Consider the following 22,410-nt stretch of genomic DNA (forward strand, 5'->3'; position numbering starts at 1 on the left):
TGCCCAACACTCCCATGCTATCCTTGCATCACTCCAATGCAAAACTGTAGAAACAATATCCTATCTCACCTCGTCCGAGCTCATCTCAACCCGGTACATAAACACACCCTAAAGTCTAAGTTTTGGGTTAGAAAAAAACCTACATGTACATATTAAAATAAAAAATTCAGTCAATGTTAAAAACTTAATTTGTATCTTAACATTCTCAACTAAATGAATCTAAATCTACAGACATGAAAAATATTTACAAAGTTATGATAAAGCTAATGTGTTATACTAAATGTAAGCTGCTGGCATTATGTGACAATTTACTGTCAGGTCTGTTCCCTGCGTGTTGCCCATAGAATTGTATTGATTTACATTAGATCCTCTAACTGGGAATCGAATACCATCACCAAGATGTGTGTGGACTGGGAAAAACCATAACAATTTATTTTCACCAAAAATTTCTATAAAATTTCGTTTACAACCTAAATTGTATCCCTGTTTATCAGGACCATAAGAAAATACTGGGGGACGTATTGCCTCAAGTGTTGTTTTATTTTGTGCTACTAAGTACAAATGGTATCCAAATAATGCCACTAAGCTTAATGAAAACATTGCTGCTACAAAACATAAAAACAAAATGTGAAATTTGCCTGAATGTACAAAAGACCCTTCCCAGAACTGTATGAAATAAGGCAAGGTACTCAAAGAGCCATAGATACAATACAGGAGAGCATATCCTAGGAATAAGAGAAAATATTTGTAATTTGTAAATGACACACAATTGTTCACCCAGGGACAATGGTGATCCATTTTAAGCACACATTTGCCACATACACTGCAGTGATGAGATCTATCAGCCTTTACTTGGTAGCATTTATCACAAAATCGTGTACCTCCATCAATAGATTTGTTAAGTACAGGTAGAGAGGCTGAGAATTGTTCAAGGATTTGCTTTCTCTCAACATCATTATCTGTGGTGAATAGGGCATGTTGGAGTGAAGGACTCAACTTGAAATGCTTGGGGGCTGTACCCAGTGGAGTCATGATGGTTTGGTAGTAAGACCATACAAAAAGGACCAGAATGATATGGTAGAATACCAACATGAGACTCTTTTCAACAACATTTTCAATGGTGGACAGGCACAGGACATAGACATATGCATAGTATGACCAGATAATGATACAACTTATGAAAAACACTGGGATCCACTTGATACATCGGATGCAAGGCAACACGCAGAACTCACTACAACATGAGCTGGAATTCCTGGAGGTGGCCATCCCTGCCAGTCATCAAGCCTACCAGTGGAGATAATGAAGGACACTTATCTGAAAGACAAAGCAGAACACATGTCAGTCAGGATGGGTCTGAGAGATCAGTGGGTAGAAGAAGTAAGGATTTCTAACACAACACACAAGGTTTGAACACCACACATTTTAAAATTGAATCTCATATCCACTTTAGGATCCCTGGTATTATTTTTTGTAGATCAGTGAGTAGTGTGAGTACACAAGACAAATAATGGCGGTGTTAGTAGAGGAGTACTGAAATATGTGTCATAACACAAGTGGAAATAATCAAGAAGAGTTTCACACTAAAGTAGGAATAACTTCACTAGAAGAACATACTTGAAGAAGTACCTACTCACTATTCAATAGAACGTTCTTTGTGGGGAACAGACTAACATCCTAGTAGTACAAGGAATAAACATGAACACAAGGTAGCTAATTGTTTTTGGCTGAGCAAACTCTTTATAAACCATAGAACAGGAAAATACATTAAAAGATATCTTAGAGTCAGCTTGTGCCTCATAGTTTCACCTAGCATAACTACTTTGTTACTGCAATACTGCACTAAGTAAATTAAATTATGCACATTTCAGTACCTAGGCCTCGAGTTGAAAACAAAAAGTACAAAGTGTACTTAGGTAAGTACTACCCAGAGGAAACTGGGCATTGGTACAAACACAAATTGAAAGTTACATGGAAGTACCTCTCAGAGTAAGGTTGGGCCGTTGGACCGTTCTTAGGGGTTCCTTTTATACCTTCCTAATAAAAGGATCATGGCTACATGGAAGTACCTCTCAGAGTAAGGTTGGGCCGTTGGACCGTTCTTAGGGGTTCCTTTTATACCTTCCTAAATAAAAGGATCATGGCTACATAATACCCACACAAAAATATGCTACGCAAACTTAGCCACCTCCTCACTACTTGGAAAAGGATCTAGGTCGGTAACATACCTACTTAGAGAGGTATATAATTCTTTTTCCTTTCAATAGAACTACCTACTTACAGTGTCTCAGACATTTAAACTCCAAGTGGTAGGAGCTCAGCTAGGTATCTACTGGCAGAGGTTAGGTACTTACTTAGGCAAGTACCTACTAAGTACCAACCAACAGAACTACCTACTTACAGTGTCTCAGACATTTAAACTCCAAGTGGTAGGAGCTCAGCTAGGTATCTACTGGCAGAGGTTAGGTACTTAGGTAAGTACCTACTGTACATAAGTAAGTACCAACCAATCTAGGTATATCTATAGACCACCTTAAAAACCGTCATACCTACAAAGCGAGTACGTACTTTGCTTCTAAAACCGGTAGGTACACAGTTTTGCGCTGAAGTTGAGGAGCAATGAGATAGCAATAATGTTACAGTTAAAACGTTGTTCTGGTTTGATGACCTTGGACAGTTCAACACTCCAACTTGTCCTCCAGTGTTTCGCGGTGTGCTAAAAATAGAATCATTGATCATCTCACACTGAGCAGGTAAGTAGCTTAGGAGTATTTTCTGGATACGAATTACTCATGCAAAATGACATAGTAAAATTGTTTTTATGTGTATGTATGTTGCAAATGTCGGGTAGGTCATTTTTCCTCTCGCATCCCAATATTTCCCTACAGTAAATGTTACAGTTAAAACGTTGTTCTGGTTTGATGACCTTGGACAGTTCAACACTCCAACTTGTCCTCCAGTGTTTCGCGGTGTGCTAAGAATAGAATCATTGATCATCTCACACTGAGCAGGTAAGTAGCTTAGGAGTATTCTCTGGATACGAATTACTCATGCAAAATGACATAGTAAAATTGTTTTTAATTTTTTATGTGTATGTATGTTGCAAATGTCGGGTAGGCCATTTTTCCTCTCGCATCCCAATACTTCCCTACAGTATCAGTGCTGGCTTCCAAGGCAGGACAGAAGTTTAGGTGTGAGGAGTTCATAGGGGCATTCAAGGAACATAAAGGACAGAATGTCTCCTCCCTTCTCCATCCCTTTTCTTCCTAGTCTTCCTGATAACGGCACTTCCTTATGGAGGTAAAAAGAAAGAAATCAACGTAGGTTCACTTGGGTACAAATTGGGAATCAAACTATTTTAAACAGGATGTGATATGGCATATTAAATTATCTAAATCTCATCCAGAGGGCACCATATTGATGATACAAATAGATGAATAGCTGAATGAACACACAATCCCTCTTAGTGAGAATCTTTTTAATTCATTATGTTCTCTAGCTCTACTCCTGCCAGGAACTTGTGAACAATATTTTTCGACATGGTTGGTCTTTTGTACACCCTCAACAAAGATCTTCTGATCCCTGAGATGAAAGCTTCCAAACAACTCTCGAGAAATGTTCCCCTGAAAATAGAAACATGTTCTTGGATATTACCCTGTTGCAACCTGATTCTACAAATCCATAGAGACAAAATTAGAAATAGCACGTACACTTTGTAGAGCCTAGAGCTCGTTGGAATTTTTGGTTCGGATCAGAATCGAACTCAAAGTGCCTAAAGGGTAAGAGAGAGGTTGACAGTCCAAGGTCAGTAAGGATCAATCACTTTTAGACCTATGGAAGAGGATTAGAATTTTGGATGAACGTCGCGTCGGTCCTAGTAAATAGCTATAATGGCATATTAAATTATCTAAATCTCATCCAGAGGGCACCATATTGATGATACAAATAGATGAATAGCTGAATGAACACACAATCCCTTTTAGTGAGAATCTATTTAATTCATTACCTATGTTCTCTAGCTCTACTCTTGCCAGGAACTTGAGAACAATATACCTATTTTTCGACATGGTTGGTCAGTGTAAATAATATGTACCTACCTAAAACTACCTAAGACCTGACCTGAGTAAACAGTGTAAGCAATGGGTGCATTTTACTAAACTTTATTTGGAGATTTTACGGTCGAAATCGTCCATTACCATTACCACACTTTTTCCCAAATTCCCAATGTAAAAAAAAAAAAAAAAAAAATCGAAACTTTTACCCTCTGATCCCTGAGATGAAATTTAAACTAATCCTTGAATACATCCCATCGAGATTTTTTGTGGAGGCTGAGGAGCAGAGAGTATTCTGGACCTAACCTGTCATGAGGGTTCATTAAAAAAACCAGTTTTATTCAACATCATATGTTAGGTAATAAGGAACGTAAACCAAAGCCACACAGTTTCCAAAGTGAAATAAAGTCATCTTGAGATCGTTGAGATGGTACTTGACTACTTGAGTACCTGAGTAACCTGAGTCACAAGGCTGGGATTTTGAGAGATAAGTGATAAAATGATAAAAAATAAAAACACATGTAAATAGACCCCTTCTGCCCTTAGCAAGAAGTGATGATGTCAGAAATCAGGGTATTTTTTTTAATGGTGGGATTTATAGCAAAATTCCCACAAAAATCTCGTCCTCAACACGCTCCCCTGTGCCAGATCCTTCAGTGATGATGTCAGAAAACAAGATGGCGTCAAGTGCGTAGAGTATTCGATATTTCGATACCTATGATTTTTTTTATCGCGTTGCAAAACTCACCGGTGTGTCATCAATCGCAAGCACTGGTGTTGAACTGAGAACCCCTAGAAAAATAAAAGTTGCTGGAAAGGCAGCGCTATGTTCCACTACGTAATCAGATTTCCCACGTTTATTTGAAATTAGTGAAGAAGTATGAAAAATAATTATTCATGCCTTTGCCTTACCTTTTCTAGTGAACAAGTGAACTCTGCTAGTAAAGTCAGAGATTTTTTTTTTTTGTGAAAACCATTTAAAAAAATAGTAATTTTTATGTTCTTAAACTTTTCTAGAAAGATATGGCTGATTTGGATGAACTTTTCAGCGTTTTTGATGAAGACCAAGATGGTTCTTCTGACAAACCATCAGAAACACTGTCATCTGAAACTCCTGTAGCAGTCCCACAGTGTGACATAAAGTAAGATTTATTATTTTCATAGCTAAAATAAAAAGGCCAGCGTTTTTGGCTTGGAGGATAGCACCTCTGCCTTATAAGCCCTCGGTCATTGGTTTCCTGCTTGGGGTGATTTTTTGGTACTTGTGCAGAAGTCATGTCAGTGAGATTGCTACCAAAGGAACTGGCACAAACGAGCAGTGACCAGTGTTATTATAGGGTCATTGGTTTCCTGCTTGGGGTGATTTTTTGGTACTTGTGCAGAAGTCATGTCAGTGAGATTGCTACCAAAGGAACTGGCACAAACAAGCAGTGACCAGTGTTATTATACGGTTGAGTTAAATGCAAAAAGGAGCACAATTAGAGCAATGATTAGTGTTATTATAGGGTTAGGTTAAATACAAAGAGGAGCTTTCTTTTCCACTGTCGTGGCTTCTGCATAATTGCCATTTTTTTTTTGGTTTGACAGAGGGAACTATAACTTCTAAGGTCTTATCATTCTGAAATTGAAGAGAGAAGGAAGACAGGATAGGAAAGAGCCAGCTATAAGGTAGCTAATTGTTTTTGGCTGAGCAAACTCTTTATAAACCATAGAACAGGAAAATACATTAAAAGATATCTTAGAGTCAGCTTGTTGAGTGTGTAGGATGATTGGAACAGTTCATTACAATATTCATGTGGGTGTGACTTGAAGTGTGTGACATGAGTGTAGAAGATCAAGGATATAATTATGATGAATTTATGTTCTTACAAGTGAGATTTTAGGTGATGAAGATCAAGATGAAAGACTGAAAATGTTAGAGCCTTAATGTAAACCTTTTGGTGTGGCATTACACCCAGTAGGTACTTATCTCATAAATTGTAAATACCTACCTACATTGAATTTTTTCATAATAATTATGATATTATGAATAAACAGGTGCATTTTTTGTAATAACTTGAACTGCTGGAAGTCCTGAGAAAAACCTCTAACCTTCAACATGCTAACTCAGTATCACGGCTGATGAGAGTGTACTCTGTACATTATTTAATCAGGTACCCAAGGAGTACCTAATAAATTTCATCAGCCTCTCAATCAGCCCTAGCTAAGGTGATTTTTTGGGGGTGCTGTTTGGTTTAGGATACAAAAATTTACAAGTGATTGCCCTTTGCACTCAACCTTAGCTATTTCCTTAGCAAAGAAATTTCAGGCTGGCATCCTCCTTGTTTAAAGTCCCCCAGCCAGACCAGGCTCTAATCTAAGAATAAATAGCTGAAATTTTAATGGCTAGGACTACAATATGAGTACCTGTAAACCTGAATTGATTTTAGATTGCCCAATTGCTTAAAATCACATCACTTGATCTCCAACTTAGTTTAACCTCATTTTTTTAGCCCAAACATGAAACAAGAAATCCATTTATTGAATAAAAATAGAATTATTTCTACAGCCTCTAGCTAGCTACTCTGCTTTGATATTTTGTTATCCCAATCCCAGCTACTGCTATAAATACACACACCTTTAGCTCTAGCCTATGAAAAGGCCAGAGGCCACATGCATTGTGCGAAAATTATATGCAACAGGGATTAAAATACAGAACCAACACAAGAATTTGAATATGGGTATTACTTAAAAGGAATACTTACAGTCCAGAATATTTGTATGTTAGGTAATAAGGAACGTAAACCAAAGCCACACAGTTTCCAAAGTGAAATAAAGTCATCTTGAGATCGTTGAGATGGTACTTGACCACTTGAGTACCTGAGTCGTCACAAGGCTGGGATTTTGAGAGATAAGTGATAAAATGATAAAAAATTAAAAAACATGTAAATAGACCCCTTCTGCCCTACCACTCCAATGCAAAACTGTAGAAACAATATCCTATCTCACCTCGTCCGAGCTCATCTCAGCCCTGTTCATAAACACAGCCTGAAGGCTGTGTTAAGTTACCACATTTCCACATGCCAAGAAAGGACAAGAATGGCCTATCTCAACCTGGTACATAAACACACCCTGAAAATTCGGGGTCAATAGTCCTTTATTGCTGAGTCCACACATGTGCCCAAGAAAGTGACATGTTGATTCATGTATTGGCAATTGAAATTTCAGCACTAGATTTTTGTAAAAAAAAAATGCTAATTTTATTTTTCTTTGGTTTCAGAATCAAAGAGGAGAAGGATGAAGAAACAAAAAAGGACACACAAAAAAGAGAACTTGAAGACAAAAATGATATTACCACTGACATTACCTTGAAAAAAATCAAGATAGAAGATGAAGATGAAATAATGAGACTTACGTAAGTTTAGAATTTGTAGATCATCAATCAAGCACTTATTTATGTATTTAGAGATGATAGGATGATTTGTGATGATTTCAAGATGATTCATCACAATGGGTAGCTGGGGAAAATTTTCATTATATGTGGACAGTAAAGTAGAAGGAACCGAAAACGAACCTTAGCTGTCCAGGATAAATTTCGCCCCGGTCGAGAATCTAACCCGTGGTCTAGCACTTACAAGGCAGACGCTCTACCAACCAAGCTAACTAAGCTGGCTAATTGTGACTTTTGCTTATGTTTCAGCTAACGTCAGGGGAGTATATTCAAATGTCTGGGAGAGCTGGCAGGAGAGGTCTCGATGACAAGGGAATAGTCATTCTGATGATAGATGAGAAAGTCAGCGCAGATGGAGTCAAGGTTAGTTTTAGATGTACAGCGAACTGAGAACCCCTAGAAAAATAAAAGTTGCTGGAAAGGCAGCGCTATGTTCCACTACGTAATCAGATTTCCCACGTTTATTTGAAACTAGTGAAGAAGTTTGAAAAATAATTATTCATGCCTTTGCCTTACCTTTTCTAAGTTTCTAGTGAACTCTGCTAGTGAAGTCAGAGATTTTTTTTTGTGAAAACCATTAAAAAAAAATAGTAATTTTTATGTTCTTAAACTTCTAGAAAGATATGGCTGATTTGGATGAACTTTTCAGTATTATTTTTATTTTATTTATTTATTTTTAATGAGAGAAATAGTGATCATTTCTTCCATGAACAAATAATACCATACCATACCATACCAAATGGTACTACAGCCCAGGATGGGCCTTGGCCTCCTCAACTATCCTCCTCCACTCAACTCTGTTGTTCACCGCATCTCTCCATCCTCTCACTCCCATTGTTTGCAGGTCTTTTGTGACGTCATCCATCCATCTTAATCTGGGTCTTCCTCTCCTTCTGTTGCTGTACACTGTGGCTTTCAAGATCTTTTTGGGCATCCTGTTCTCCTCCATTCGTTGTACGTGTACCATCTCATCCTCTGTGATTTTATAAACCTTACAATGTCTTCCCCATTTTATCACTGACATTGTTGTATTCCATGATACTATCCCTGATTGTTTTGTTGATGATAAAGCCCGTACCCATTTGTCGAGTTCTTTTTTGCGGTCCACTGTAGATAATACTAAATTCTCTTTCATCAATTTTACCTTGCCCCTGCCATCTTATTTCTTGTAGTGCAATAATATCGATATGGTGTTTAATCATCTTGTTTGCCACCTCCTGCATCTTGCCTGCTTGAAGTAATGTTCGTACATTCCAGGTGGCAAATTTTAACTCTGTAGTGTCAAGTCCTTTCCTTTTTCCATTACTCAAGTCCATGAATTTGTCCTTATTTTGTAGCCAGCTCAACGATCCATTTTTGTTCCGAGGCAACTGTTGAGGTTTCGTAACAATTTGCCCCGCAGGCCGTTTTACAACATCGGGTGGTTAACCCTACGATCAACCCCCAACCTGGAGGACCAGGTCAGTGTTTTAAGTCCACTGACAAGACATATTTTCACGCAGTATAGTGTTATATTTTACTGCGCTACTTCCTGGGACGTTGCGGATACGTGCAACCTGCCAGGAAAAAATGAGAACAAATAATACCTTTGGAATGTATGATGATAGTAAGACATAAACTACAGGAACAGAATGGTGACTCCTCTTTATTATTTTTATTTTATTTATTTATTTTTAATGAGAGAAATAGTGATCATTTCTTCCATGAACAAATAATACCATACCATACCATACCATACCAAATGGTACTACAGCCCAGGATGGGCCTTGGCCTCCTCAACTATCCTCCTCCACTCAACTCTGTTGTTCACCGCATCTCTCCATCCTCTCACTCCCATTGTTTGCAGGTCTTTTGTGACGTCATCCATCTATCTTAATCTGGGTCTTCCTCTCCTTCTGTTGCTGTACACTGTGGCTTTCAAGATCTTTTTGTGCATCCTGTTCTCCTCCATTCGTTGTACGTGGCCAAACCATCTCATCCTCTGTGATTTTATAAACCTTACAATGTCTTCCCCATTTTATCACTGACATTGTTGTATTCCATGATACTATCCCTGATTGTTTTGTTGATGATAAAGCCTGTACCCTGCCCGTACTAAATTCTCTTTTATCAATTTTACCTTGCCCCTGCCATCTTATTTCTTGTAGTGCAATAATATCGATATGGTGTTTAATCATCACGTTTGCCACCTCCTGCATCTTGCCTGCTTGAAGTAATGTTCGTACATTTCAGGTGGCAAATTTTAACTCTGTAGCGTCAAGTCCTTTCCTTTTTCCATTACTCGAGTCCATGAATTTGTCCTTATTTTGTAGCCAGCTCAACGATCCATTTTTGTTCTGAGGCAACTGTTGAGGTTTCGTAACAATTTGCCCCGCAGGGCGTTTTACAACATCGGGTGGTTAACCCTACGATCAACCCCCAACCTGGAGGACCAGGTCAGTGTTTTAAGTCCACTGACAAGACATATTTTCACGCAGTATAGTGTTATATTGAACTGCGCTACTTCCTGGGACGTTGCGGATACGTGCAACCTGCCAGGAAACAATGAGAACAAATAATACCTTTGGAATGTATGATGATAGTAAGACATAAACTATAGGAACAGAATGGTGACTCCTCTTCCTTAATAGTATATAGTTAATTTTTCTCATGTTATGATTATTTTAAATTTAAAACAAAAAATGGGTGAACCTTTTATCCTTAGAGTAGGTACTAGCTAAGTACAATACCAAGGATGCTGTACCCTACCAGCATCCTCTTTCTTAATAGTATATAGTTAATTTTTCTCATGTTATGATTATTTTAAATTTAAAACAAAAAATGGGTGAACCTTTTATCCTTTAAGTAGGTACTAGCTAAGTACAATACCAAGGATGCTGTACCCTACCAGCCCCACCTTATATGTCTAAAGAAAATAACATTAATTGACAGTTGCTTTGAACCAGGGAGAGTCTCCTTTTGTGACACTGAAGTTTTAAAGCACTCTTATAAAGTGTTCTGCCTTACAAGTGAGAAGAAAATGATTTATTATTGTTTGTTTTGCAGAGAATCAAAAACCAAGGCCTGCATGAAAGTAATTGTTGTTGAAACACTTGAAGCCTGTTTGCACGAGGTTGCCCTTCCTCCAGATCTAGAGTATCAACCCTTGGCTCAAAGCAAAGAGAAGCCAGCCCGCGAGTATCCCTTCGTACTCGACCCTTTTCAGAAAGAAGCTATCCTGTGCATTGAAAACAACCAATCAGTCCTTGTGTCTGCCCATACGTCTGCGGGAAAAACAGTGGTGGCAGAGTATGCCATTGCATCCTCACTAAAACAATCACAGCGAGTTATTTACACAACCCCAATCAAAGCTCTGAGTAATCAGAAGTATCGTGAGTTTGAGGAACAGTTTAAGGATGTGGGATTGATCACAGGGGATGTCACCATTAATCCATCGTCCAGTTGTCTCATCATGACTACAGAGGTGATGTGTTGTTCCCCATTTGTACTAGTCTGTTTTGTATGTTACTAGTTAAGGCTAGGTGTACATATATGATAGTATGTTGAGAACAATGAAAAGGAGAATTCAATATTTGATTGGAAAGTCGTGTGACGGCCCTTTTCTTTTTATTCTCTTTACTTAACTTTCTTTTTATTTTCCATTTTATTTTATACCCTTTTTTTCTTAGTCCACAGATTCTGCGGAATTTAGTTTTACTTTTGTTTTCCTAACCCAAATTTTCTCTTACTCCACAGATTCTGCGGAACATGTTGTATCGCGGATCCGAAATCACTCGCGAGGTCGGCTGGGTGATTTTCGACGAAATCCATTACATGCGCGACAAAGAGCGAGGGTATGTGTGGGAAGAAACGCTCATCCTTCTCTCGGACAATGTCCGGTTTGTGTTTCTATCGGCCACGATACCAAACGCCTCTCAGTTCGCCCAGTGGGTGTCCCATTTGCATCATCAGCCTTGTCATGTAGTGTATACAGACTATCGACCCACACCGCTGCAACACTACCTGTTCCCTAATGGTGGCGATGGGATTCATCTTATTGTGGACGATGTGAGTGTTTACCACTAAAAAAAATTTCCTTGAAGTTTCTGGTCTAAAAACGTTGACCCTTAAAAAAAGTGTTGGAAAATTATGGCCAAGTTTTATGTTCTGGTTTTTATATCAGCTCATTCTGATTTCTTTTGTTATTTTAAAAGGGCCAAGTATTAACGCCATGTATCATAGCTGAACTTACAACAGTTTGAAATATTTTTTTTACCCTTTCTTTCGAAGGTTCATTCTCTTCCAATTCACCTAGGCTGCAATCTAAATCCCCTTTCTCATTAACCATTTATCCGAGACTTGTACAGTAATAATAATAATAATAAAGGAATGCCACTAAAAATATTTCCAATAGTCATTCTAAACATTAACTGTAATATCTGTCTATCCCCTTTTCAGAACAAGTTCAAGGAGCACAACTACCAGGTGGCTATGAATGTGTTGGCCAATGCAGGAGATGCTGCCAAGGCTGGAGATCATAAGGGCGGACGAAAAGGAGGTCCTAAGGGAGGAGTTCAAACCAATTGTTTCAAAATCGTCAAGATGATCATGGAACGTAATTTGGCCCCCGTCATCGTGTTTTCATTCTCGAAAAAGGTTTGTTTTTGAATCCCTTTCCCCCTCCTATAATAGCTGATGTATAAGCAGTATTATTAATCCATCATTTATAGTTTTTCCTCTACAACTACCTGAAAACCCCTACTTTCTTTGTGACGTATATTATCTCTTAGTATCGCTGTCAAACTGTTTCGACTTGGCGGGGCGGAGATCTACCGCGCTCCTTAATAATAAGTAGTTCTTATTTAAAATGATATGTTAGCTTGATAATGGAGCATCTACTGTGATAATTCACGTCCCTAAGATTACAAAACCTCCTGGGATTAGCAGGTAGCAGTTCTGTTATACGACTTTGAAACTCGATCATATCTAATCTTTTGCATAGGACTGCGAGATCAGTGACTTTGAAATTTGATCATCTAATGATATTCTAACCTTTTCCATAGGACTGCGAAATCTACGCGATGCAAATGGCCAAGTTGAATTTCAACGAGACAGAAGAGGTGAAGCTGGTGGATGATGTGTTTAGTAACGCCATGGATGTGCTCAGTGAAGAGGACAGGAAATTGCCGCAGATCGAGAATATTTTGCCGCTTCTCCGTCGCGGCATTGGTATTCATCATGGAGGTGAGTGGGTGCTTGCGTTTTTTTTTTTTTTTTTTTTTTTTTTTTTTTTTTTTTTTTTGTTTTGCTGTTTTGTTCTCGTCTTGAGTAAAACCTTATGGGTTATGGCAAAGCAAAAAAATTAATTAAAAAAAAAATAGGACAGTAATAAAATCCTGTTTAAAAAAGGAAGTAAAAAAAAACACCCAGGCTGGGGATTTTAATCCCCACAACCTTCGGATACGGATCTTATTTTCAGTTGTTTCAATGGTGATTATTTTTCAAGCCACTCAATTAGATACTACTGCCCCATCTCTGTGGCCGAGTGGTCAAGAGCACTGACTCTCAACCTGCAGGTGCTGGGTTCGAATCCCGGGTAGGGGGCAGAAAATTTAAAAGAATGTGCCTTGATGTAATGTTGAAACGCCTGTCCTAGCTTAGCCCTGTGTATCACCACCTCAATGTCCACCGAGCTTAAGGTTAGTAAAAATGTTCTCTTCTGTTTCTTGGCTTCCAGGACTTTTGCCCATTTTGAAGGAGCACCATTGAGGATCCTGTTTGCAGAAGGTCTTATCAAGGTTCTGTTTGCCACCGAAACATTTGCTATGGGACCTGAACATGCCTGCCAGGACTGTTCTGTTTACAAGCTCTCGCAAGTTGACGGGCAAAAGAAGAAAGATTTGATAAGTATGGAATGTAGTTATTGTTTCATTACAAATTTTCATCAGTAAAGTGGTTCTTCAAATTAAATTGATCCCGGAATTAAATTTTATGTGGTTTTTTTTCAAAGTTAGGTAGTTGGGATAGAGAGGAACTGCACCATTCGGAGGTATTGCCGTTCCGAAATGGAAGAATGTGGACAGTAAAGTAGAAGAACCGAAACACGAACCTTAGCTTAGCTGTTCAGGAGTAAAATTTCCGGCCCCGGTCGAGAATCCGAACCCGTGGTCTAGCACTTACAAAGGCAGACGCTCTACCAAACCAAGCTAACTAACTAAGCTGGCTAATTGTGACTTTTGGTTTATGTTTCAGCTAACGTCAGGGGAGTATATTCAAATGTCTGGCAGAGCTGGCAGGAGAGGTCGAGTCGATGGACAGGGATATAGTCATTCTTCTGATGGATAGATGAGAAAGTCCAGCGCAGATGGAGTCAAGGTTAGTTTTAGGTGTACAGCCTATTTTTGCCTTACTGATAAGTGCTATTTTCCTTACTGATAAGTGCTATTTTCCTTACTGATAAGTCACAAAAGATCTAACGAGGTCGCAGTGACACCGGGCGTTTATTACAGCCGATGGCCCTACTTATACCAATACCAATTCCGTACTGATACGATTCCCCCTCTTCTGAAGTTCATTTCCCCTCTTTTGGTGTCGATGTCGTAGCGCCTGTATTAGACCATTGGAAATCCTAGTGTCTGCCGTAACACTAATGCGACCTGTCAGACAGTCTGAAGACTGAAATCGGAAGCTCTTTCCGCCACACGCGTTCCGACTGTCTGAGCGTGAGTGGTCGGCATTAATCTTGTGCATTGTTTGCTTTCAGAACGTTGTACAAGGTCAGCCAGACTCTCTCAACTCAGCGTTTCATTTGACCTACAACATGGTCCTCAATCTGTTACGAGTGGAAGAAATCAATCCTGAGTATATGCTGGAGCGATCTTTCTATCAGTTCCAGAATCAAAGCACGATCCCTGGTCTTGCTGGAAGTAAGTAGAAACTTGGCCTGGCGCACTACCGTGCGCCTAGATACAGAATGTACCTTGTTTATCCTGCTCGAATGAGACTAAAAAGTCCCTTTACCCCAGCAGTATAATTTTCATTATTTTTATTTTATTTATTTATTTTTAATGAGAGAAATAGTGATCATTTCTTCCATGAACAAATAAAATCAATCCTGAGTATATGCTGGAGCGATCTTTCTATCAGTTCCAGAATCAAAGCACGATCCCTGGTCTTGCTGGAAGTAAGTAGAATACAGAATGTACCTTGTTTATCCTGCTCGAATGAGACTAAAAAGTCCCTTTACCCCAGCAGTATAAACAAGGTATCGTATATTTTATAGGTTTGAGGATATAGTGCACAAGGTTTAAGAACAAAGAACAATAAAACTAATAAATAATAAAACTGCAAATTAAATATTTTTATAACAACCTAATTTAACTGAGGGGGTTGTTGGTTTTTTTTTTTTTTTTTTTTTTTTTCATGCAGTTAAGCTCTCGTCTTGAGTAAAACCTTATGGTTATGGCAAAGCAAAAAAATTAATTAAAAAAAAAATAGACAGTAATAAAATCCTGTTAAAAAAGGAAGTAAAAAAAAACACGCCAGGTGGGATTTTAATCCACAACCTTCGGATCCGGATCTTATTTTCAGTTGTTTCAAATGGTGATTATTTTTCAAGCCACTCAATTAGATACTACTGCCCATCTCTGTGGCCGAGTGGTCAAGAGCACTGACTCTCAACCTGCAGGTGCTGGGTTCGAATCCCGGGTAGGGCAGAAAATTTAAAAGAATGTGCCTTGATGTAATGTGAAAACGCCTGTCCTAGCTTAGCCCTGTGTATCACCACCTCAATGTCCACCGAGCTTAAGGTTAGTAAAAATGTTCTCTTTGTTTTAGATACTACTGCCCATCTCTGTGGCCGAGTGGTCAAGAGCACTGACTCTCAACCTGCAGGTGCTGGGTTCGAATCCCGGGTAGGGCGGAAAATTTCTGACCGAACTTTTTCGTCCTTAGATTGGCATAGATGTAAAAGAATGTGCCTTGATGTAATGTGAAAACACCTGTCCTAGCTTAGCCCTGTGTATCACCACCTCAATGTCCACCGAGCTTAAGGTTAATAAATATGTTCTCTTGGCTTCCAGGACTTTTGCCCATTTTGAAGGAGACCATTGAGATCCTGTTTGCAGAAGGTCTTATCAAGGTTCTGTTTGCCACCGAAACATTTGCTATGGGACTGAACATGCCTGCCAGGACTGTTCTGTTTACAAGCTCTCGCAAGTTTGACGGCAAAGAAGAAAGATTTGTAAGTATGGAAATGTAGTTATTGTTTCATTACAAATTTTCATCAGTAAATGGTTTCTTCAAATTAAATTGATCCCGAATTAAATTTATGTGGTTGGGACTGAACATGCCTGCCAGGACTGTTCTGTTTACAAGCTCTCGCAAGTTTGACGGCAAAGAAGAAAGATTTGTAAGTATGGAAATATAGTTATTGTTTCATTACAAATTTTCATCAGTAAATGGTTTCTTCAAATTAAATTGATCCCGAATTAAATTTATGTGGGTTTTTTTACTTTCCTTACTTACGTTAGAGATATTGTAAAAGTTAGGGTAAAAGAACACTCAAATAAGCATCATTCAATAGGATAAGGAAAGTCGTGTGATGTTCACACCAGATTTTTTTCAAAGGGGTTGGATAGAGGGAACTGCACATTCGGAGGTATTGCCGTCCCGAAATGGAAGAGATGTGGACAGTAAAGTAGAAGGAACCGAAAACGAACCTTAGCTGTTCAGGATAAATTTCGCCCCGGTCGAGAATCGAACCCGTGGTCTAGCACTTACAAGGCAGACGCTCTACCAACCAAGCTAACTAAGCTGGCTAATTGTGACTTTTGTTTATGTTTCAGCTAACGTCAGGGGAGTATATTCAAATGTCTGGCAGAGCTGGCAGGAGAGGTCTCGATGACAAGGGAATAGTCATTCTGATGATAGATGAGAAAGTCAGCGCAGATGGAGTCAAGGTTAGTTTTAGGTGTACAGCCTATTTTTCTTACTGATAAGTGCTATTTTCCTTACTGATAAGTGCTATTTTCCTTACTGATAAGTGCTATTTTCCTTACTGATAAGTGCTATTTTCCTTACTGATAAGTGCTATTTTCCTTACTGATAAGTGCTATTTTCCTTACTGATAAGTGCTATTTTCCTTACTGATAAGTGCTATTTTCCTTACTGATAAGTGCTATTTTCCTTACTGATAAGTGCTATTTTCCTTACTGATAAGTCACATAGCTCAGGTGAAAATGATCAGAGCTAATGTCAGTTTGTGAAAAGTCCGGTGAATAATTTGACTTATTTTGATTGTAGGACTTAGAGAAATGAGCATTGAAGGCGTTAAGTATGTCCTTTGTGTCTGACAAAGTTTTATTGTCGTATGTTAATATTGTTTTAGGAGGATCTTTACGTTTTTCTTTTGTGTAAGACCAGAACGGTTTCGAATTACCCCTTTTCATTTCATGTGTTATTTGTTTTATGTAATCTAAGTAATCCGTTTTAATTTGTGTCTTGCATTTCTTTCTGAGGAGAATATATTCTGTGTTTATTTTAGAAGAGCGGTTTTTTATTTTTCTTAGGCGTTCTTTGCGTTTGTACATTTTTATAGTGTTTTTGGCCCACCACATGGGAAATTTTCTACTTGTTTGTTTAGGGGTGAATTTAGGTGTGCTTTTTTCAAAGGCTTGAGGATATAGTGCACAAGGTTTAAGAAAAAAGAACAATAAATAATATTTTTATAACAACCTAATTTAACTGAGGTATAACACATCCCCAACAGGGGAAACAATATCTCAGTATAACTCGACTTTTCAATTTTTTACATAGTTACTTACTCATTTAAGTATTATATTCTTATTAGTATTGTTAATAATGTATTGTAATCTATATGTATGTATAGGTATATGTATAACAAGTAGCGATGGGATTCATCTTATTGTGGACGATGTGAGTGTTTACCACTAAAAAAAATTTCCTTGAAGTTTCTGGTCTAAAAACGTTGACCCCTAAAAAAAGTGTTGGAAAATTATGGCCAAGTTTTATGTTCTGGCCAAGTATTAACGCCATGTATCATAGCTGACCTTACAACAGTTTGAAATATTTTTTTTACCCTTTCTTTCGAAGGTTCATTCTCTTCCAATTCACCTAGGTTGCAATTTAAATCCCCTTTCTCATGAACCATTTATCCGAGACTTGTACAGACTTATTATTCAGTACTGAGATCAAAACGGAAGAGGCGGAATTCGAGTGGGGCATCGTAGTCAACTTCAAGAAGCGCAACCCCAAAGAGGAGCGCACGCGAAATCCAGCCAAGGAGTCTCCCTCGCTGGTCGTGGACGTGCTACTTCTGCTCCACAAGGATTCGACGGAGGGTAAAATGATTCCAGGCTCTTTGGACGATCTGAGCTCGGTGATGGAAGTGACGCCCGTACCAAACAAGTTCATTGCGAACCTCAGTGCGGTCCGAATCAATTATCCCAAGGATTTGCGCTCGTCCGATTCGAGAATGACGGTGCTGAAAACCATCAAGGTAAAGTGAAAACGATGTTCACACTTGATGAGTTTTCTCGGTGGTAGAGGGGTTGAGTGGCAGAGCCACTATGGTATGACGCCATACTAGGATGAAAAACTATATGATATTAATATAGGAGAAATCTCGGACACCAACGATGTTCACACTTGATGAGTTTTCTCGGTGGTAGAGGGGTTGAGTGGCAGAGCCACTATGGTATGACGCCATACTAGGATGAAAAACGATATGATATTAATATAGGAGAAATCTCGGACACCAATAAGTAAGTAAGAAAGAAAACGATCAAAGCCATTTAAAGAACGAATCTTATCTGTTTAAGATTAAGTTCGCCTGAGACCTAGCACTGACAAGGCAGGTGTGTTATCTTCCAAGCCAGGGTCTGGCCAGGGGAACTTAAACAGAGAGTAAGTAGACTAGTGTCCAGCTGTAGGACTATAAACAGGGAGGAGAACAGCCAACGTAACCAGCCTAGCCAGTGGCAACTTTTCAAAGGTTTCTCTCCGCTTTTAAAAAATAAGCACAAGTCCTCACGATGGTTGACTGCGGTTCAGGACGAGCCAATTAAACATGGCTAGAGACCATCCCCCCGGTGTATAGCAGATGAAAAAGATCTCTTCTTTATTCTGTCATCACCATTCGGCTACAGCTGAAGCCGCTACAACAACAATAGCTATTTCAAGTTAATTAGGCTGGTGCTGAAAAAGAAAGTGAAAACACCAGTTTCCCTTTTTTGTTTGCAGGAAGTTTTGAAGAGATTCCCCGATGGGCCGCAGCTTCTAAATCCAATCCAGGACATGGGCATCCGAGAAAAGTCCTTCGCTGAGATCGTCAAGAAAATCGAGTTCTTCGAGAAAAGTTTATTCGAGCATCCACTGACCGATTCGGCAGAGCTAGAACAACTTTACAACCAGTACAGCGAAAAAGTAGTGGTGAGTTATTGCCATTTTTTTCTTCGTTAATCTACTTTTCATCTACATCCTATAATGCACCTCTCTGCAAAGTTTGAGCCATCTAATCCGTTAGGTAAACTCCTGAGAAAGTCGAAATAAGTCGTCAAAAGTAAGAAAGAAAACGATCAAAGCCATTTAAAGAACGAATCTTATCTGTTTAAGATTAAGTTCGCCTGAGACCTAGCACTGACAAGGAAGGTGTGTTATCTTCCAAGCGAGGGTCTGGCCAGGGGACGTAAAACAGAGAGTAAGTAGACTAGTGTCCAGCTGTGGGACTATAAACAGGGAGGAGAACAGCCAACCTAACCAGCCTAGCCAGATGGCAACTTTTCAAAGGTTTCTCTCCGCTTTTAAAAAATAAGCCCAAGTCCTCACGATGGTTGACTGCGGTTCAGGACGAGCCAATTAAACAAGGCTAGAGAGGAGGCTCCTGTTTTCTTCTTCTCCTTCTCTTTGTACCCTGGGAATGTTTTCACCTTCTGCCTGAATTCTCGCTTGGTCCAATATTTATTATTAGTCTTAAGGAAGGAGGCTCCTGTTTTCTTCTTCTCCTTCTCTTTGTACCCTGGGAATGTTTTCACCTTCTGCCTGAATTCTCGCTTGGTCCAATATTTTTTATTATTAGTCTTAAGGTCACTGATCTAATGTTGTATCATGTTGCCCGCATTTCAGGAGCTAGCACGACATATCGCTCGTATCAGCATAGAATCCAAGTTAGATTTGGATGAAGACAGCTATGTAAACCAGTTCAAGCCCTCTCTAATGGATGTAGTACATGCATGGTGTGAGGGGGCCTCATTCCTCAAAGTGTGCAGTATTACCGATATTTTCGAAGGTACGTCGAAATTTTATTATTTGTTTTAAGCCCGGTACTTAAGTAGAAACACACTGCCATTACGTCACGTCACCTCATGGGGAGTCAGAAAGATGTACAGTATTGTAGGTATCTCCTTATGTGAAAACTTTGAACTACATCTTTCCAACTCCCCATGAGCTCACGTGACGTGATCAGTGGCGTAGCGTCCATGTAGGGCGTGTATGGCGGCCATACACTCGCCATCCCCCCGGTGTATAGCAGATGAAAAAGATCTCTTCTTTATTCTGCCATCACCATTCGGCTACAGCTGAAGCCGCTACAACAACAATAGCTATTTCAAGTTAATTAGGCTGGCGGTGAAAAAGAAAGTGAAAACACCAGTTTCCCTTTTTTGTTCGCAGGAAGTTTTGAAGAGATTTCCCGATGGGCCGCAGCTTCTAAATCCAATCCAAGACATGGGCATCCGGGAAAAGGCCTTCGCTGAGATCGTCAAGAAAATCGAGTTCTTCGAGAAAAGTTTATTCGAGCATCCACTGACCGATTCACCAGAGCTAGAACAACTTTACAACCAGTACAGCGAAAAAGTAGTGGTGAGTTATTGCCATTTTTTTCTTCGTTAATCTACCTACTTTTCATCTACATCCTACAATGCACCCCTCTGCAAAGTTTGAGCCATCTAATCCGTTAGGTAAACTCCTGAGAAAGTCGAAATAAGTCGTCATAATTAGTTTTTATGGTAGGAACTTTTTATTTCTCAATAATAATGCTTTTTATTTAGTAAATAAGAAGTTGTGTGGAAGAACAGAAACAGGGCCTCATGCTCTGTCTTCCATCGAGATAAAGTTCAAAGACGTCTTATCCAAATTAATTAATTAAAAGTGATGTGTTCAAAAATCTCAGTAACACAACTAAAATCACTTTTCTTGGGTAGATGTGTACACTGTACAGTTTCGACAGTTGTTTAGTGTTCTGATTGTCATTTACTTACTCCTCGAATTCTACAGAATTTAGAATTTCAATTTTCGGTCTCGGTGGGTCCTTTTCTTTCTGACTGCTTGTCTTGAGCTCAATTTGTGGAGACCTATCCACTCTCTTTGTGTTTCCACGTGCTAACGATCTATTTACACTGAACATGTCAAGAATAGCATTTGGTTTGAAGTCGTCTGGCGCGTTTAGGAATTCATTGTACTTTCGTTTGGGTTCCACGCTGGACTGCTGAACTTGTGATTTGCCTGTGTGAGTTTTGGTATTTGTTGGAGAGGCACATTTGTGTGTGTTAGTACCATTAGATGTTTTGACGAAGGTAGATGGAGTTTTCTTCGCGTTTTGTATGTCTTCCTCGTATTTTTTGATAAAGCCAGGTTTGCCGGTACAAGTACAAGGGCGTTTGAGACAATCACCCTAGTTAGGGCTGATTGAGGGGCTGACGAAAAATGCCGACCCCGTCTGTACACGGGGAAAGGCGAAGAAAAAGAAGAAGAAGAAAGGTTTGGTATGTATTACCCTATGTGCTACCCTACTCACATCTACCTCACTCAGGCTGGGATGACCACTAAGTCCGTACCTTTAGGTCGGTCTTCCATCGAGATAAAGTTCAAAGACGTCTTATCCAAATTAATTAAATTAAAAGTGATGTGTTAAAAAATCTCAGTAACACAACTAAAATCACTTTTCTTGGGTAGATGTGTACACTGTACAGTTTCGACAGTTGTTCAGTGTTCTGATTGTCATTTACTTACTCCTCGAATTCTACAGAACTTAGAATTTCAATTTTCGGTCTCGGTGGGTCTTTTTCTTTCTGACTGCTTGTCTTGAGCTCAATTTGTGGAGACCTATCCACTCTCTTTGTGTTTCCACCTGCTAACAGTACACTGTACAGTTTCGACAGTTGTTTAGTGTTCTGATTGTCATTTACTTACTCCTCGAATTCTACAGAATTTAGAATTTCAATTTTAGGTCTCGGTGCGTCTTTTTCTTTCTGACTACTCGTTATGAGCTCAATTTTTGGAGACCTATCCACTCTCTTTGTGTTTCCCCTATCACCTGCAAACGATCTGTTTCCACTGAACATATCAAGGATAGCATTTGGTTTGAAGTCGTCTGGCGCGTTTAGGAATTCATTGTACTTTCGTTTGGGTTCCACGCTGGACTGCTGAACTTGTGGTGTGCCTGTGTGAGTTTTAGTATTTGTTGGAGAGGCACATTTGTGTGTGAGTCGTCTGGCGCGTTTAGGAATTCATTGTACTTTCGTTTGGGTTCCACGCTGGACTGCTGAACTTGTGGTGTGCCTGTGTGAGTTTTGGTATTTGTTGGAGAGGCACATTTGTGTGTAAATAATTAATGTATTTTATTAGATAAATAAAAATTATTATACCTCAAAATGGTTAAAAAATCCCTTAAAATCCCTAAATCCGTTTTTTTTTTTTTTTTATCCCAGTCAGGCCCGAAAAATCCCCGAGAAGGGATAAATCCCTCAAGTAAGAATAAGAACACGGAGAAGGGCACCATGTAGTGCACTACGGAAGCTCAAAACAATTACTTGCCCAACAACGTTCATGCATGGTATGGAATTTGGATAGTGAAATATGTGAAAATACAGGCGCCAGTTACGACCATGCTGAGGAACTCTTTTGAATGTATGAAGTATCGCGTTGTTTTGA

At 39.1% G+C, this 22,410-nt stretch overlaps 2 protein-coding genes and 1 long non-coding RNA gene across 3 annotated transcripts in view; 2 read left to right on the top strand and 1 right to left on the bottom strand.

Annotated features, from left to right (window-relative positions):
- LOC103512435 (palmitoyltransferase ZDHHC15) lies at positions 1 to 6,917 on the bottom strand. The gene is made up of 2 exons (XM_026825798.1): positions 6,797 to 6,917; positions 1 to 1,317 (listed from the first exon to the last, which is right to left on the bottom strand). The coding sequence occupies exon 2, from the start codon at positions 1,267 to 1,269 to the stop codon at positions 277 to 279; it is 993 nt and encodes a 330-aa protein (XP_026681599.1). The 5' UTR covers positions 1,270 to 1,317; positions 6,797 to 6,917; the 3' UTR covers positions 1 to 276.
- Positions 4,976 to 22,410, top strand: part of LOC103512446 (exosome RNA helicase MTR4) — a 24,175-nt gene continuing 6,740 nt past the window's right edge. The window contains exons 1-10 of the mRNA XM_026825911.1: positions 4,976 to 5,194; positions 7,312 to 7,446; positions 10,528 to 10,945; positions 11,218 to 11,529; positions 11,920 to 12,117; positions 12,525 to 12,705; positions 15,543 to 15,703; positions 16,308 to 16,421; positions 17,642 to 17,980; positions 20,152 to 20,340. Coding sequence (XP_026681712.1) covers positions 5,076 to 5,194; positions 7,312 to 7,446; positions 10,528 to 10,945; positions 11,218 to 11,529; positions 11,920 to 12,117; positions 12,525 to 12,705; positions 15,543 to 15,703; positions 16,308 to 16,421; positions 17,642 to 17,980; positions 20,152 to 20,340 — 2,166 coding nt within the window. The 5' untranslated portion in view covers positions 4,976 to 5,075. The remainder of the gene's footprint in view (positions 5,195 to 7,311; positions 7,447 to 10,527; positions 10,946 to 11,217; positions 11,530 to 11,919; positions 12,118 to 12,524; positions 12,706 to 15,542; positions 15,704 to 16,307; positions 16,422 to 17,641; positions 17,981 to 20,151; positions 20,341 to 22,410) is intronic.
- On the top strand, positions 13,802 to 14,368 carry LOC113468707. The gene is made up of 2 exons (XR_003392363.1): positions 13,802 to 13,836; positions 14,225 to 14,368. It is a non-coding gene; the product is annotated as an uncharacterized LOC113468707 (long non-coding RNA).

Source organism: Diaphorina citri, unplaced genomic scaffold (genome assembly GCF_000475195.1).
Source record: "Diaphorina citri unplaced genomic scaffold, Diaci psyllid genome assembly version 1.1 scaffold36, whole genome shotgun sequence".
Classification (NCBI taxonomy): Eukaryota; Metazoa; Arthropoda; class Insecta; order Hemiptera; family Psyllidae; genus Diaphorina; species Diaphorina citri.

Coding starts and splice junctions, on each gene's coding strand:
- LOC103512435 (XM_026825798.1), bottom strand. CDS start 1,269: ATGGCCACCTCCAGGAATTCCAGCTCATGTTGTAGTGAGTTCTGCGTG.